Source organism: Drosophila novamexicana, unplaced genomic scaffold (assembly GCF_003285875.2).
Source record: "Drosophila novamexicana strain 15010-1031.04,08,12 unplaced genomic scaffold, DnovRS2.1 tig00002134-arrow-arrow-pilon, whole genome shotgun sequence".
Lineage (NCBI taxonomy): Eukaryota > Metazoa > Arthropoda > Insecta > Diptera > Drosophilidae > Drosophila > Drosophila novamexicana.
In genome coordinates, this window is record NW_020824945.1 from 37,500 (window position 1) to 55,986 (window position 18,487).

General features: G+C 32.3%; 1 protein-coding gene and 1 long non-coding RNA gene across 16 annotated transcripts; one reads left to right on the top strand and one right to left on the bottom strand.

Moving 5' to 3' along the window:
- Window positions 1–216: 216 nt before the first annotated feature.
- Window positions 217–1,566, bottom strand: LOC115768953. Of its 7 annotated transcripts, none has more exons than XR_004018644.1 (3): window positions 1,386–1,566; window positions 612–1,238; window positions 217–544 (listed from the first exon to the last, which is right to left on the bottom strand). It is a non-coding gene; the product is annotated as an uncharacterized LOC115768953 (long non-coding RNA). The 7 variants fall into 7 exon arrangements; XR_004018642.1 differs by having other exon boundaries at window positions 1,382–1,566; XR_004018646.1 differs by having other exon boundaries at window positions 612–929; window positions 1,386–1,565.
- Window positions 1,567–1,705: 139 nt separating this feature from the next.
- On the top strand, window positions 1,706–15,591 carry LOC115768950 (double-stranded RNA-specific editase Adar). Of its 9 annotated transcripts, none has more exons than XM_030713670.1 (12): window positions 1,706–1,993; window positions 3,574–3,652; window positions 7,142–7,235; window positions 7,350–7,498; window positions 8,376–8,673; window positions 9,349–9,528; window positions 9,586–9,866; window positions 9,921–10,071; window positions 11,840–12,005; window positions 14,337–14,436; window positions 14,498–14,977; window positions 15,037–15,591. In XM_030713670.1, the coding sequence occupies exons 2-12, from the start codon at window positions 3,617–3,619 to the stop codon at window positions 15,133–15,135; spliced, it is 2,034 nt and encodes a 677-aa protein (XP_030569530.1). In that variant the 5' UTR covers window positions 1,706–1,993; window positions 3,574–3,616; the 3' UTR covers window positions 15,136–15,591. The 9 variants fall into 9 exon arrangements, with proteins under 9 accessions (XP_030569530.1, XP_030569532.1, XP_030569535.1 ...); XM_030713672.1 differs by having other exon boundaries at window positions 7,148–7,235; XM_030713675.1 differs by having other exon boundaries at window positions 7,148–7,235; window positions 8,376–8,544.
- The last annotated feature ends 2,896 nt before the right edge of the window (window positions 15,592–18,487 follow it).

The following is an 18,487-nucleotide window of genomic DNA, read 5'->3' on the forward strand; positions in this document are numbered from 1 at the left end:
TTATCACAAGTACTTAATTGTTGGTGTGGCTGCTGAGTAGAGGCATAGCAAGTGGTGCGGTCTGTCGTGAGTTCGAGCCCTACCGAGGAAAGTATTATTTTTTTTATTTTTCTGTTGTGGCTGTTGAGTAGAGTCGACAGTAAGTAATGCGGTCAGTTGCAAATTCGAGCCCTGCCAAGGGAACTTTTTTTTATTAATTTATAAGGTGTTTGAATAAGAGGGTTCAGGGTATCTCCTAGTCGGGAGCTCCCGACTAGAACCTCTTACTTGTTTTTATTCTACTGTGTGGTATTCTAAGCACACGTTATCTTTTTCAACATCGTCTTCACCGGTGTCTGCTAAGGTAGTGCGGAAATAATTATACCAGCATAAGAAGCCCTTGCCGATAGTGTTGTGCTTGCCCACTAGAAAAGACAATAGCCCTGCGCGCAGTAGCGGACGTGAGGCAATAAAGCGTTGTATAGTCCATGGTCCATGGTCCTTAGTCTATGTAGTAACATCTGCCGGCAGTATCTATTTTGCGCAAGAAAATCCAGTCTCATGTCTGTTCAAAGGAAACAGATAGGAAAATATAAGGCATCCAAAAATGTGCAACCCCCTTATACACTTACGTGTGGACCTTCCCGAGAGTCCGTCTTAGCGTGCATCTTCACCAAGCATAAAGTATCGTAATATTAAGTCTTAAATATGTGCTAATATTCTCTTAATTCAAGGAGACCAATAATCTGGGCACTCGCAAAAAATGTACCACATACAATCATAGTTGTCAAATGTAGTGCAAATGTACTAAAGGTGGTGCTTTAATATTAAAATGGCTCACTGAACTTTTTTGTAGCATATGCTTTATCAATACCTCTTAATACATTTGTCGGGTAGCCTCATATGCTGTTCCTGGACTGTCATAGAATATTACCACCGTTTGCGTCCGACTGCAAAATTTTACTTTTTTTCAACTAAAGACTACAAAATTAAAGACTTAATCATATACCTATAATGCTATAACAATTCTTTATTTATTTTATTTTCTGCAATGTGGCATCCCTGTTTACAGGCGGTACCGCGAAATTACTCGCTGGCATGACACTACCTTTCAACATGATTCGCAAAACTTCATTTCATATAATTTCACCACGTTATCTTTATAAAGTTTAAGCAAAGTAATATGTTGTTTGGTGCACTAATAGCGAGCACGTCATATGCTGAAATCATGTATCAGGCGTTGTTTACAGTATACGAGACTAAAATTTTGTAAAAAAAAAAAAATGAACAATGTAAGGAGTTGCAGATTAAGAAATGTGCGCATTTACACGCATGTACATATGTACATACGTATCTAAACATATTTATAGAAAAAGAAGCAGCAGTAAATGAAGACACGTACATACATAGGTGCATATGCATTGAAATATCACAACTCTTGATATGGTTTCAGAACTGAGATTGATGGTTTTCCCTACATACTGCCGTTAAATATACCCAATCCAAGTAAACTCCAAACACTTTATTATTTATAACAATAAAATATTTTTTAAATGAAATGTGCACCGGCAAAGCGTTTACGATTGTGTGTTGTGTATTTGTATATCAACGTGTGCTACAGCATGGACATAACTATCGATATCACTTTAAAATACAGCCCATTAAATCAAAACGATAAGTATCGATACATACGATATTTATATACATCGCAGACATCTCTACTTGTGTTTTATAAAACTAAAACCAAAAGTCTTGATAAACTTAAGTCGGTCTTGTTCTTTGTGGGCTATCAGGCGGTTGCGTTACGAATAAAATTATCTGTGTGATATTTGCTTTATAATATAAATCGTTTAACTACGCGGCAAATACCGCCGAGTTACGCTGCTTGTGGTTAAGGTGTGTGAGATTTTTTTTTTTCATTCATTTGTGGAGTGCGTTTTCAATAAAATGGAACAGCGAAACAAAAAAGTGACGTAAAAATCAATAATTATAGCTCCTACAAAATACAAGTAAGGTAGGCAGTAGCAACACAAAAAAAATCAACCAAATCAAGTACATTCATACAGGCATATGTGTATACAGAACATGTATAGTTCCATACAAATGTATGTATGTATATGTGTGACTAGCGAAAAAAGCATCAACAAAAGCATATATATTATGTATAAGGGAAGGTTCACACTGCGTGCGCAGATATATACATACATATGTACGAATTCTGGCGAATATGGCAATTAAATTTGAGTTAGTTTACCATCGATATATAATTATGTGTAAAATATATATAAGCAATGTGCGTCTTTTTTAGAGGATTTTTGTTCGTGCTCTTAGTATTTGCTCTTGTCATTGTTTATTAAAATTGTTTCTTGTATACTACATTAGTTGAACAGTTAGTATGTTACAGTTTTAAAATGTTAGCGTCAGTAATTTTATTTAATGGCGGCATGAATGCGGCATTTTGGTTACAATATTTGCATATTTTTGTGTACTGACCATGCAGAGAACGTTGATTTATAAAAAATGAGTTATAAACAGTATTAAGAGAATAAATATGTCAATAATTTTCAATGTTTTTACTAACAGTAGGTAGTGCAATTGGAGCAGTTTACATACCAGGGACCCAAACCTAGATGTGTACATATGTGTATATATGTGCACATATCCTTCTTCTTGTTTGCGTCGACGTAAACTTTTATAAGTAATGACTTTCGTATAATGGTGCTGTTGCTAAGCTATTTTCTAGCTAAAATCGGCTACAGTTGAAATTTTAAACGAAAATAACATTTTTTGTATTTAAATGAAAAGTATTAGCAACCCCGTTTATTGCAAATTACTAAACAGAAATCTAATTAAGCTATTCTACCTATTCTTAAAAGTGGATACACCTAGCGTTTTTGAAGCGGCAGTTGGCAGCACCGAATGGAGATGTTCTCAGTGTTTCCACGTGAGAATGTGAGCAAGAACCTACTCTCTCGTGCTACCCTTCAGATTTTTCGCTATATTTTTTACACATAAGAGTAACGTATGAATGCATGTACATATGTATGTAGATATGCGTATATAAGTATGTGTTCATATGTACAAGCTGCATTCAAATGTCATGTTATTCAATTTGCTTAAAACTCCGAAGAAGTTTAACAAAGTGTTACTAAGTTAAAGGTTTTAATAAATACATACATATGTGTATGCATTCAAAGCACCGTGAATATTACAAACAATTAATGTAATCGCAGCAGAGCAATCATTTATATATACAATTTATGCACCATTAAAAAATATAAATAGCCTAGATACAGAAATGTACTTGAGTTTGCCTTATAAAAGAAACACACATATTTTTATTTTCAAACGTTTTAAAATTTCGTACTTCGTTTTAGATTCACATACATTTCCTTAAATTTATAATAATAGAATTTAAACAATTGTGCCTTACACATGACAAGTAAAAAGATGAGTTCATATATATTATATTCATGCTAGAAAAAAATAAATACATTAATGGGAAACTAACAAGTTAAGAGTGGACTATTTCCTCTCTAATATTGCAGTTTAACAAGACAAAAAAAAAAATAATAAAGATATATCAAATTATAGAGAATCGATTAAAGTACGAGAAATTTGAATTGGAAAAAAAATCATGCTAAACAGCGTCAATAACAATTTTGTGCAGCATGTAAGTAGACACACAACTTTTATGTAACTTTTACTACGTTTATGCTATTCCTATTTTAAAATATCGCTTCATTGATATAGTACCATGACTTCAAACGGAATACATAGTAAAATTTAATGAATTAAAACTTATTTGCTATTTTTCGGATTGAAAAAGCCTAATCAGAGGCAATATTTAAATTAAATCATTGCGACTTTCCTAGCATAAACGTAGTAAGCATATATATATATGCAATATGTATTTATATAATTTTGGAATGGCAATGTTGCATGCACATGTAACTTTAAAATTGTGTTGTTATGTGAGCTATGAGTAATTTGATCAAATTTTATTTCGCATCTTATGTTTTTGGGGAAATGCATCTTGTTTTTGAGCACAATTTACCAGATTTTTTCCACGTTTACTCCGATTACCCTATCTAGAATTATTCTATAATTATTATTACAATTACTATTTTTATATAGCAGATTAGAATGCAAAAAACTGTTCGCGCATGCAACTAAAGAAAGTTGCGTACATTTCAAATACTTAATATTATGTTTAAAAAACGTAACTCCTTGTAGTCTTCACTATTTGCCATTTTAATGCCAATGACGTTCCATCAGCCCAATTGCAGCACTTACAAGGAAGCCACAACTCCTTACGAAATGACACCTCCATTTATGTCAATTTAGCTATATCTTCGATTTCGCAACGCAACGGCCAGTAGTAGCAAAGCTGCTTAAGAAAAATGTTTGCTCTGAATGTAGTCTAGCTATTTTTAATATTGGATTTAGCTTCTTTTTTGAAGCGGCTTTAGGCAACACTAGGCACTTCACTGTCCGTTGGGAAGCATTACAAAAGCACTATTGATTTAGGCATCATGCCAAATTGTAGATGGCTGCCTACAGCCGAGCACTAGTATACCACGAAAATAACCAAAAGGTTTATTTAGCTTACCAAGCGCATTGACGATTTTTAAAGTTGTCTAATACCACTTTAGATATATAAATGATTTTCAAAACCGAGAAATCACTATCCTATATGGTAGGGTATGTAATTTTGGAATTAAAACTATTCATTTTAGACATAATTATAATCAATAATTTTATAAAATTTGAAAAACATAGCACACCTATTTAAAAGCACATACACGTATGTTTATTTTAATTTTGCTTTCAAATAACTTTTACTCAATGAATCTAAAACTGGTTAAATTATCTTAGAGGGTGGGATGGAAAATTAGAAACCATAGCTGCATGAACACTGAATCTTTTCTGATAAACCTTTTATTAACCTCAAATTTATATACATCAGCTAATAATTTCTTACTAAGATACAGTTTTTCTTTTATATCACCATTCGATTTGTTTTTATAAGATTTCATAAAATGTATTTTCATCTGACTCTTGGACTATGTATATTTTTGTTATAAAAGTCAATTATATAGGCAAAAAATGCATCATTATATATCAATATATATAGAAATCGAGTATATATTCAATTCCGATTGGATATATACTCTATCTTGCGTTGAATAGAAAATAGGCAAAACGGCAATAGAATAGTTAATTTTTTTTTGTGATGAGGAAATAATATATACGATGCATTTAATTATCATTTTCAAAAGAAATAAAGTATGTGCAGAGTAAAATCGTATACATTCTAAATTGTATATCCTATTTCCATATATTGTACTTCGCGCCCGATGCATTTTATGTCAAGTACTATACATTGTTGTATATACATTATTCATTATTAAGAAAAAAAAATTATATACCTTTGCTGCTTAGTAGTTTTAAGGTCTAATACAAGATATGTTTTTTATTTAGCCACGGTAGCATATGTTGTACTTACGTAACTAACCGACACTGCAGGTCAATTTTTGTGCAAGGCTCGTGATTTAGTCATTATGTTCGGCCCATTGTTGTGGCGCATGCTCTGTGCACAACATGTACAAATAATATTTGCAAAAGATTCAAAAACAGGTGCTACTGCATTTGTTGTCTAATTTAGTATAAACTTATTGTTAATTCACTTAGACAAACAGACAACTATCGCTCGGTTGGCAGCTGACACTTGGCGTACAGGTGCATCGACGTGCAGTTGGAAAGCATCGCGCCATAACGACAAATTTTAGCGAATTTTCTGTTGCCTTCATTACGCTGTAGCCCTTTACTATTCGGCGAGGCCTTCAGCTGTTTTTTCTTCGATAGTCTAAGTAGAAAATAGTTGTCGCAATATTCGCGCACTGCATTTTTTTGCATTTTAGGTACATTTAGACGGGATTGGTGTGTCGCAAATTGCAAAACAAATTTATTGAATGAGTGTTTGCATTTGGAGTGTGCTGCTAAAATTAATTTTATTAAGAAATTTGCGGAGCCAGTTCTTAAAAATCTCTAATTAATCTTTAATTAATTTTCAGAAGACTGTAGGAGGGGTATGCCATATCAATAATTAATTTTCCCAATTTATAAGTCCATGTAAAAAATGTTTCGGTGAAAATTCACACTTTTTCTTTTCTTAGGTACACAATTATTTTCATATATTTTTTTGTTGGCACTTTCAATGTTTTTATCAACCACAAAGCATCAGCATTTACGATAGGGTTTATGTACACTTAGTTTATATACATACTTCTCAAAAATTGTTGCTGGGCTTCAATGGGCTTTTTAGTGCAATTTGAATTAATTGTGGTCAGTTGAATTCTTACGCTCAACCGATTAACACGCGTTTTTTTCCTCGTCGTTATACATACTTTCCTTGAATTCAACATATCGCTGTAATTGTATTTTTTACATTTGTAAAATATGTATGTTGTATGTTATAATGCAAGGCGTACATGCTATAAATCACATTACCGGGCAATGGATCTTCCAAGATCTGCAATTTTCTATCAACGCCACCAGATGTACTCAGACTCTTGCTGTTTTACTAAAAAACGTTGTTTTCTAAAGCGGGATAGCATTCCACCCGCACTGTCCCATTACAAAGTGAGTAGTCATTCCATGTATGTATGTGTATGTATATGTACATATATGTGTATGTATATGTACATATATGTATATGTATATGTATATGTATATGTGTATGTGTATGTATATTTATATGTATATGTATATGTATATGTATATGTATATGTATATGTATATGTATATGTATATGTATATGTATATGTATGTGTGTATGTATATGTATATGTATATATGTATATGTATATGTATGCATATCTCCCGAATATCATAATCATAGCAGTGTGTGTGTGTACGATGTTAAATGCAATGATTTAGTTACACCATCTCATAGTCGAGTAATCTCGACTATAGCACTAATGTATTATATGTATGTGTGTAGAGTATTTAATTCAAAGGCGAAAGTCTATATATGTATGTCTGTCTGAATGTCATTGTTGTACTGTAATGCTTTCTGTTTTTCTACATTGAGAAGTAGTTGTAATAACTTCGTTCGCAAATAACTAAATCATTTCTGTTTAACTTCATATTTTTAAAGGCACAGGTTGTAACTGGATCAACAGAAGGAAATATGAATGGCTATAATCGAAAATCGCCTCAAAAGCGACGCTATGATATGCCCAAATATGCCGGTAAGTCTAAAAATACAATAACATTAATAAAAATAAACTTTATGAAAGAACATAGCTTGAACGGTAACCAAAAATCTGAATTGTATATAATATATTAAAATGTTCTGCTTTTAGTGCCACCAAAAAAGAAATCAGGCAAGGAACGTGTACCACAGCCGAAAAATACAGTTGCTATGCTGAACGAATTACGGCATGGACTGATATACAAATTAGAGTCACAGACTGGTCCAGTGCATGCTCCGTTATTTACGATCTCCGTTGAGGTTAGTGCAATTAACTCACATACACAGACGGCATTTCACATTTACCTTTAAGCAATCAGTGGTTTCTATAAAGCGTGTCACACAGGTTTGGTATTTCTAGCTTTTAAAGGTTTCTAGAGCGAGGTTTCAACTCTTAATAAGTTTTGCATCCTTTAAGAGTTTTTGTACGCCTCCGACCCCATAAAGTATATATATTCTTGAACAGTGTCAATAGCCGAGTTTATTTAGCCATGCCGGTCTGTCCGCATGTATAAACGCAAGGATCTCAAAACTTATAAGAGCTAGAGACTTGAAATTTTTAGGTAGCCTCCTAGTGCTCGCAGTACGAGTTTGTTTCCGATAATCAATAAAATGCACCGTTTCCAAGCAATCTATAAAAATCGATATCAAAATCCTGTTATTTGAGCAAATCTCTTAGGTTAGGCATATAGCAATTCCCGCCTGTATAAGGTATTATTATTTTGTCATCAATTATATAGCGGATAGAAGGTTACATCTCACCATATTTTGTATGAATAGCTGTCTGTTTCTTTCCAAAAAGTTTATGAGGTCCTATCAACATCGGACCACTTTATTAAATAGCTGCCATATAATTATTCGGTCGGGAAAAATTTTCCTGTATAAGAATTTTAGGGCTTATGACTAAACTCGCCATTTACAAGCTCTAGTACTCACATATGTGAAAAATCTTATACACATTAGAGGGTAAGATCATACATCAAGATAGGATTACTATATTATACAGCTCTATAGTAAAAATTGGACGAACGATGAATTTTTGAATGACAAAACATTATATTTTTCAAGATATTTTCAACTCAGCAATTAAAACTAATAATTATGAAAGAAGATTAATTTTCACCTCTGATTATTACAGGTTGATGGGCAAAAGTATATGGGACAAGGACGGAGTAAAAAGGTAGCGCGCATCGAGGCTGCAGCCACAGCGTTGCGCAGTTTTATACAATTTAAAGACGGTGCAGTCTTATCGCCCCTGAAGCCTGCAGGCAATTTGGACTTCACGAGTGACGAACATCTTGAAAATGGTATTGAAAACGTGTCCAAAGCAAAATTAGTCGAACTGATATACACGTTGATGTTGCCTGCAAAGAAATCCAATCTTACCTCGCTTGAACAACCCACGTTGCGTCCACAAATCTTTTGCATGAGCCACAGCAAGTATTAGTATTTTATGTTTGTTTTCATTTTATGTTTTACTTGTGCCTTAATTTATTTCATTTATTTCGTAACTTAAACATATTTTGTAGTTGTATAGTTCTATTAATGCACAGTGCCTATTATTACATGTTATATATGTTTGCGTTATTTTCATTGGTGTTAAAATGTTACTTTTTATTAAAGTCCAAAAAGGGAAAAGTGTTTTCCTATTTCTTTGATTGTACTAAATTGAGAGAAATCTTTTTTGGAAAACTTCTTATTTTTAATGCTTATGTTTTTGTGATCTACTCGAACATCTCACGCTTGATATTTTTCCGTGGCAATAAGAATGTTTGAATATAAATCGCGATCCGCATTTATGAATGAACTTTCACAAAGCAGGATTTGAAATTTTTTTTATTTTTTATAAATTTATAAATATGTATTATATATAATATTTATGCAATTAAAAAGCTATATTCAGAGTATACATCTATAAAATATTAAAGAATATTATAATTTCAAAGTGATAGTACCTATTTGGTTTTTTTAATAGACAATGCCCAATTCTATATATCTTCATCCATTGAAAAACTCATAAAAATTTGTTATATTAGATTAAATGCCTAAGTTAGTTGCTCTGAGTTATAAGTCCTCAATACAAAGCGAATAATTTATTTTCCAATCATTAGATGCCACAAAGACGATTGCTGTAGACGGACAAAAAAAAGTACCAGATAAAGGCCCTGTAATGTTGTTGTACGAACTATTTAATGATGTTAATTTTGAATGCATGAATATTGACGGCGCTCAAAACAACTGTCGCTTTAAAATGACAGTCACTATCAATGATAAAAAGTTTGACGGCACAGGTGGGTATCGCTCATCAATTATTTAAAATTTTTAGATTACAGATTACCGCTATTTAGGTCCCTCCAAGAAACTGGCTAAGAATGCAGCCGCTAAAGCCGCGCTTGCATCTCTGTGCAATATTTCCTATAGTCCGATGATGGCGCCACAGAAGAATACGCCATTACCAATAGATGATAAGTCATCATCAATGGAATTACCGCAAATACACGCGGACACTATCGGACGGTTAGTGTTGGAAAAGTTCATGGAAGTTATCAAGGGCCAGGAGGCGTACTCGCGGCGAAAAGTACTGGCAGGCATAGTTATGACAGAAAACATGAATTTTTGCGAGGCAAAAGTAAGTACGAAAATATTAACTTTGATAACTAGCTCTGATTTGATATGTTTACAGGTCATTTCAGTTTCAACGGGCACAAAGTGTGTTAGCGGTGAGCACATGAGCGTTAATGGGGCTGTTCTTAATGATTCACATGCTGAAATAGTATCCAGGCGCTGTCTTCTAAAATACTTGTATGCTCAACTTGATCTCCAGTGTAATCAGGGTATGCTTTTATAATTAGCTATATCTGAAACATTTGTTAAGCTTCACGCCACTATAATATATTTACTGACCAAGTTAGTTTGTAAATAACTTGTACAGCTAGCTAATTTTTTTATACGGTTTCCATAGCATGCATCTTAGTAGTTGCTCCTTACTTAATTACTTTTTGGAAATATCTGTGTAATTAACTTAAATGCCTGCAGTGCTAAATATACATAAGCTATTAACAACGAATAAATGAATAAATAAGAATAAATATTTGTAGGCATAAAAGAAAAAACAAAGAATGTAAAATGGCCTAAAGTGGCACCAATTATATCATAAGCAAAATGTCGAAAATAAATGGCTCGTAAAAATAAGAATATTTTCGTAAACCGAACCATTTTAATAAACATAGGCAATCGGTTATGTTTTAATATAAAACAATTTAATGCTTAATACGTTTTAAGCATTTGAAGAGCCAATTATAGCTTCTGAAAATTCAAATTTCAGCAAATTCTAATTCTAAATGTAGTATTTGGAGAACCTAACATTATCAAATAAATTGTATATACAAATAACGCTTATATCAAAATCAAATAATTTTCCGCATAATGTATGCAAGAATTCTGCCTTTTATAAACATTTACTAGTCGCAATGTTTGTGTTCCTTTAACTTAGGTATATTTTGCTAAAACACAGTTAAACTCGCGTTTAAACGTAGCAACTATCTTTCGGCCTGGTAAAGTACTGGCTATACGAATTGGGTTTCTTAAATTCTGTTAAGTGTACACATTGACCAACAATGGTGACTGTCGACAAACAGCTGTGTCTACGCATTAGTATTTTTTGAAACTTTGGCTGGATCTTTTTTTACCTCCTGTTCCATTGCATGAGTTAAAACCAACACAAATAAGATAACTGTAGGGGTATGACTCAGACGGGCACTCTCGCTTGAGCACTATACTTAATGATTTTGAGTTTAAGGTGGCAAGTAATATATAAATATTATTAAGCAGAAACAAATATCTTATTTTTATCTGATTGCAGTAAAAAAGAAAAGAAAAATTTATAAAATGCTTAATTTCAGTGACTTGTACACAGTTGATTTACCGATATACAAAAACTTAACTCTGGGTATTTATAAGCTAAATAACTTATATTGGTCACTTTTTAATTATTAGTTACAAATTACATAGACCCTTTTACTATCAGCATTCAAATGGTTTACTGTTGATGTAGCATTAGTGTTTGCCTGATTTATAATATAAATTATCAATTCAAATTTTTTTTTTATACAAATATACTTTTATCTCTTTCTATTAAATTTTAAGAATAATGTTGGGACGGATGCGGCTTTTAAGCTTCGCAACTGTAAACTGTACGAATATTACTTTGAAATTGTTTTATATAACTTTTGGTATTTTTTAAGTACTTTTTAAAGTCTATTTGAATAAATTTGTTTCAAATGTAAAGCAAAGTCCGCATCTGCATTTGTGCCCAACCGTATATTATAAGAAAAAGCATAAAATACCACCGAATATATATATATATATAAATATATATATATATATATATATATATATATATATATATATATATATATATATATATATATATAAATACATATGTATATATACATATGTATATATACATATATATATATATATATATATATATGTATGCGTTCTTAATTAAGAGCAGCATCAAAATATTCCTACAAAAACACAAAACCTAACTTTGATTTATATACATTTGATTATTCTTGTTTACTTTTTCCTGATATATAGCAACAGCATATCAGTCGATTTTCGTGAGGAATACAGACGGGCAATACCCTTATAAACTAAAATCCGGGGTACATTTCCATTTGTATATAAATACAGCACCATGTGGGGATGCACGGATATTTAGTCCTCACGAAAACGACACTGGTGTTGATAAGCATCCAAATAGGTTGGTACAACACTTATTTAAATACTACTACTAAAACTATAGAACAATAATTAGAAAAACTTTTGAAAACCATTCAAATGAGGGTCTTGATAACTTAACTTAACTGCGTCAAGTTGCATATGCCCACGATAGAGTTAAAATGAATGTCTAAAAAAATATTTTAACCGGGAACCAATATGCTATGGTTTGCACAATATCTAATTTTATTCGATTTTCTCTGGTCTTAACCCCTCTAAAATCAAAGTTTTCAAGCCTAAGGATTGTAGGTTTTGAGCCACAATCCCCAATCTCAAAAAGACTTTTCTCACTGGTCTGTTATTACAATGTGCATATAGTATCAGGCATTTTGTCGCAATGAAGATGTTTATTGTATTTTGTGCCCTGCTGAAAAGTTTTGTATTTTTGTTTAAAAAAGCTGGGTACATTTTAAAATAATTACTTAAATTTATTGTGCTGCATCCTGCAAAGTAAACATTTTTAGTTTTCGACATACATATCTATGTCGCCTATGTGGTCCGTTTTTTGCCGAAACGAAGCTTTTCGATGTTATTGCAACTAGAATTTAAAGTATCGGATAGATACAGGTCCACACGCGCCGTTGATTTAGGGATAAAAATGGTTAAATTGTAGTATTTGAACGCTTGGTTGTCAGAAGTCCAATTAATTCTTTCGAAAATAAAACACATGGAACGCAATCTCTTAATGAGGAACTGGGGAGAAAAACAAATATTTGTAGGTTGTATGTTAACACATACCGAATAGATGAGATGCAGTTTCGCTTTCGGGTTATAAATTGCAATACTTAACAAGATATATAGCATACAACTCCCATGCGCTTCTGCTATGTCTGGGGTCGCAGTTACAAATTGCTGTATTTTTGACTCCAATTTCAACTTCGCAATTTAAACAGGCCGACCGACATTTTTCTTTTTTTATTTTTAATCAACGTGAGCGAAACTTTTTTATTAACTAAGTAACTATCGGCACTCTTATTCAACACTGTTTTCCTAAAAGCTATATCTCGACGATCTAAATTCTTATAAACGCTTAATAGTATGCTCTTCGCAGAAAATTTGAATGTATAAAAATGTGAAAGTCTTCAATTCATAGAGAATGTTTTATTTTTTTATTCTACCCTGAATTCATTGAAAATGGGTTATAATGGTATTCTAGTTTTAAGGGCGAGGGAAGAATCTTCTCCGACCCCAAAAGGACCCCAAGCGAAGAGCTTGGCCGGTCTAGGTTTTTTTGTCCGTGTGAACGCGTTAATTTGGAAAAAGACATAAGCTTGACGATTAAAACTTAATATATATATACTCATATATCAGGACGTGTATCTTATTTATTCGTTATCTCCTCCCATTCCGTTAAATGTCAATTTTCGGGCTTGTATTTTTAAGCATTAGAACAACGATGTAAAGAACTACACCTAACTTGTCAGGTTGGTACGTTCTCGTATAGAATACATTGATAAGGAATATTAATATAATTTTTGGAGGCCTCGGGTTTTGGTACTTATTTATATATTTAAGCGCTCATAGTCTTATAAAAATTAGCACGGACTCTAAGATCGCAAAGGGAAGCTAAGCACAGGCTCAGCCTAAAGTGCTCTGCAATTAGCAACGGAAGCATGCATTTTTGATCTTTTTTGTATACTTCAGGTTATCAAGTAATGTGGGAAGACCGAATGGACCACTCTTTCTTTCTTTTTAATATGTTGCGTTTTTAAATTTTTTATAGATATAGTCAAAAATAAAGGATTGTTCAAATATAAAGTCAATTTCTGACATGTAATATATGCAACAAAAAAACGTAGACTAGTTTGTTGGAAACAGACAGACTAACATGAATATGAATAGCTCCAAGTCTGTTATCATATTATATAAGTGTAAGTAGTCCGATATCATTTCCTGCGATAAATTTGTATCATGCAGCAAAAATGTGGAGCTGTATCAATAGGAGAAGTACTTCAAAAAGTCTACTGCAGTTAGCAAAAATTTGTGTTCCTTTAGTTGGTATTTACATATGCATATATGTAAATGTTTAAGAGGTTTGTTTTTGTATGTAGTCATATTTTCTATAGGCTTTCGAGGGATGATTTGATTAACTTGGAGTTTTAAAAAAAAAAATAGAAAGTATACGCATATAAGAATGTATGTAATGCTTAGAAAATTAGGTTCACTTTTTAATTATAACTTACCTTTTTTGTCTGTTCTTGGCTTGCCAATAATCACATGCAACTAACTGCTTTTGGATTTTCACATATTTATTGGCTCCCTTGGTTTAAACCAAAACCCGGCAATATAAACATTAATTACTACTAACGTATAGAAAAGCACGCGGACAGTTGCGTACGAAAATCGAATCAGGAGAAGGAACCATACCAGTTAAGAGCAGCGATGGAATACAAACATGGGATGGCGTACTGCAGGTAAGTGTTTACGTTTTAAATGTTCTATAAACCTGGTATTAATCAAATTTCATATACACAGGGCCAACGCTTGCTTACAATGTCATGTTCAGATAAAATTGCACGATGGAACATTGTGGGTATTCAGGGCTCACTGTTGTCTGCTATTATCGAACCAGTGTACCTGCATTCCATTGTATTGGGCAGTTTGTTGCACCCAGAACATATGTATCGCGCTGTGTGTGGACGTATTGAAAAGTCAATACAGGGTCTGCCACCTCCGTATCATTTAAACAAGCCACGTCTTGCGCTGGTTACTTCTGCAGAACCACGAAATCAAGCAAAAGCTCCAAACTTTGGAATTAATTGGACCATTGGAGACACTGAACTAGAGGTGGTCAATTCTCTGACCGGGCGAACCATTGGCGGTCAAGTGTCAAGGATTACAAAACAAGCTTTCTTTGATAAATATGGGTTTTTAATGAAAAACTTGCCGGGCATGCCAAATCGCAAGGTCACCAAAGATTACGGGGAAACAAAGGCAGACGTCAAGGATTACCAGGTAAATCAGATCGTTTATTTTTTGATAAGTCTCCACCACATACTCAATTTGCATTGCAGACGGCTAAGCAAGAGCTGTTTTCTGCATTCAAGCGAGAGGATCTTGGCAGTTGGCTTAAAAAACCAATTGAGCAAGACCAGTTCGGGCTTGTGGAATGACTGCCTTCAGCGTTACTATCAACCGGATACATTTGTACCACAGTACATTTTATAAAAAAAGACAGCAACAACGGCAAGCAATTAATAGATTTAGATAATATAGCTTATAAAAAAACTTGCGATGTAGACTGCAATTTTAGTTTTGTCCAATCAAATCAAACCCAATTAAATTTGATTGATAACCTGCCGATAAACCATCGGAACAACAACGACAGACATATAGGTTCAAATAATGGAACAATGAGAATTTTCAGTAGAATATTTCTAGAATAGAGTGTAGTTTTTATGCTGGAACTAAGTAAAGAAGTATTATGGCGTTTTACTTAAAGTTAATTGATTTTACTAATAACCATAGATATCGAAGGTAACATTTATAAGCTATCATGAACAATTTTCAAAACTAACATTTCTCTTGCTATTTCACACTTTGATTTATTATGGTTTGGGTTAGTCTTTATTGTTGGTTCAACACAATATATATATATATATATATATATATATATATATATATATATATATATATATATATATATATTTATTTATTTATTTATATATGCTTATAAAAATAATTATATATAAAAGCATGCAAAGTTACATATGATTTATACCAAACTCTGCAACAAAAAAGTACATAACATCTACTTTATTGAAGCTTTTATGAAACTATATTAGCGGTTTACTTCATTATATGCGTGCTGCCGCTCATGTTTTTGCCTTTGGATTTCTATCCTGCATGCTACCGTCACAATTAGTTAAAAATGTTGGCTAAGGTAAAACTAAGGGAAACAGGAAATAAACGCTATCGACACGCTGAAGATTGTCTACCCTGGTAGAAATTTAATTCGTTATTTTTGAGTTTTCGTAAAGATATCTTGAAAAATAGTAAATTTTGGAAAAACAGACATATAAGAACTCAATTTTTGAATGGGCGCTCCTATGGCAGTTATACGATATCGCGGTCCGTTGTTAATAAGATTTTGCTTAGATGTAGGGCACACTGAAACAAACAACTGCCGGTGCTTGGTGAAGATATCTTGATAAATATCTAGTACAGTTATTCATACAGTAATTAAATATTACTAAATTATTTAATCATATCTCTTCTCTAAAAAATATATCCGAAAAATTTAATTTTTGAATACGATTTTAAAGCGTACTGAAATCTCAATTAAAATCACAAGTTTTCCGCCGTTCACATTTATACAAAAACAGAGTGATCAGAAAATTGCTTTTTTTAATAATGTAATACGTTAGTTTATTGTATTGTCATATAGGCATCAATAAGAGAATCCATAATTTTGTCTGTATTTATTGCTCTTACAAATTTTGACAGACAATAAAAAATTCTTTACATAGATTGTAATCTCTATTGAAGTATAATTTGTTTGAAGCAGCCAATATATTTATTATGTTTTGTTTGCTAAAATTCACACAATTTTCTTTTATGTACAGGGGTAATGTTTACTAAAAAAACATCGAAATATACATTAATTTTTCATATTTTGTTTGTTTGTTAGTAAATCGTAATTTAAGATTTTTTTATTCAATCAAAAAATGTAGGTATCTCTGGTAAGAAAGTACCTTTGTTAGGGTCAAGTGTTAGTGTTCGAGCTAAATATATTCAACAATCTTCCGATTCAGTGCCATCCGCTTAAAAAACTTTAAGAGTAGGGTTGTTACATCTATCTCAGTTTATATGATTAAACTCGAATTAATTGCGGTAATCTAAATACGAAAGATATTAAATTCAAATCTTCCAAGAATACAAAATTGCTCTCCAGAAACAGAAGAACACATTTGGGTCAGCTTGTATACTTTACAGGTAGATTTGCAGATTTTAAAGGTATCATAAAGAACTTATTAATTAATAATTTTCAAGATCACTTGAAACTAACTATTCAATACATGGGCCTTAGTCAATTGAAACCTTAAAGACTATAATTGAATTAAGTAAAAAGTATTGGAACATATTACTTTTGATGTTACCTAATGAAATACATTAATGTATTTAGTTGTATAATTTTGAATAAACCATAAAGTCAAGCATAAATTTTTGATTTGTAAAATATTACATTCAATTCCCATTCAAAATGTTTCGCTTTCACTTAAAAGGTTTTGCACAACATATTTTAATTGAATTATTAGCTACAATATGATGGAGTTAAGTCGATGGAACTTGACAAGGTACCACTTCCGCAATATTAGAATGCTGTTGACATTGCTTGTACGTGCCTCTAAATGAACTAATTATAATACTTATTTACTGATGTATAGGAAAACATACACATACACTTACGCATTCGTGTAATCTAGCAAATATTAAGACGGATACAAACAAAGATTATTAATTTGGCAGTTGATGCTCATTAGAAATATATACCTTTTTAATAGGTGATGTTTACATACCCAAAAATTAATTGTTATTTTTCTTAACATTTTAAAGACGCACGTATGATAATAATATATAATAATTTCCGATCAATATAATCTTAAATTGTCCATGAACCTATTTAAAAGGGTATTATAGTTTTGGGCAAAAATGTGTAACAGGCAGAAGGAAGCATCTCCGACTTCATATAGTATATAAATTAAGAAATTTAAGAGCTCGTGGATGGTGTCGTATATCGGCCGGCTGCGTCTGCAACTGTAGAACGCTTATTGAATATGTTTTGCAAATCATTGGAGTCTAATATTGCCGGGTTAACAATTCCAATTTATTAGACTTGCGGACATGTTGGGAATTAAATGAGTGGCGGGTGACTTCTTAGGACGATTAGGGTGAAAAGCTTGACTTCGCTTTCTTATTACTGGCCTTGGGCTCAGTAATAATTTGTCACATAATAACAATATGATTTTACGGCCAACTGCAGGAGCAAGTATTACTTTATGGTTTTACAAGTGTTCATACAAACCTGAATATTGTTCGATCTGAAAACTAAAGCTAAAGCCAAAACCAGAAGTATAAATTGCCGAAGTCATAGCCGGCAATGCCGACTCAGCATAACTGATAAACAATTCAACTTGCGGCATAGGAAAGTGTCATGTTACCAGCAACTACTTTATAGCCCATGCGAGGGTAGCTATAAATATAAGGGGCCTAGCAAGCGAGGGTTATTTGTTAACAAATATATTGTAACAAGGGAATTTAGTTTTATTGGTTTGTTTTTTTTTTTAGTTTTTAACAAGGACGTTAATAATTTCTTGCTCTTCGTGAATGTGTTCGGGTATATTTTAAAACTTTAAAGCTATTTCTTTGCTAAATGGATTATGTTGATTTATTTTTTTGATAAGTTTTTCTTCGTTTTTCTTTATTGCGTTTCATTTCAATAATCTTTTGGCATCTTTTGCATCT

Coding starts and splice junctions, on each gene's coding strand:
- LOC115768950 (XM_030713668.1), top strand. CDS start 6,442: ATGTATGTTGTATGTTATAATGCAAGGCGTACATGCTATAAATCACAT. Junction 9,529..9,585: donor TAAAAAGTTTGACGGCACAG/GTGGGTATCGCT, acceptor ACCGCTATTTAG/GTCCCTCCAAGAAACTGGCT. Junction 9,867..9,920: donor TGAATTTTTGCGAGGCAAAA/GTAAGTACGAAA, acceptor ATATGTTTACAG/GTCATTTCAGTTTCAACGGG.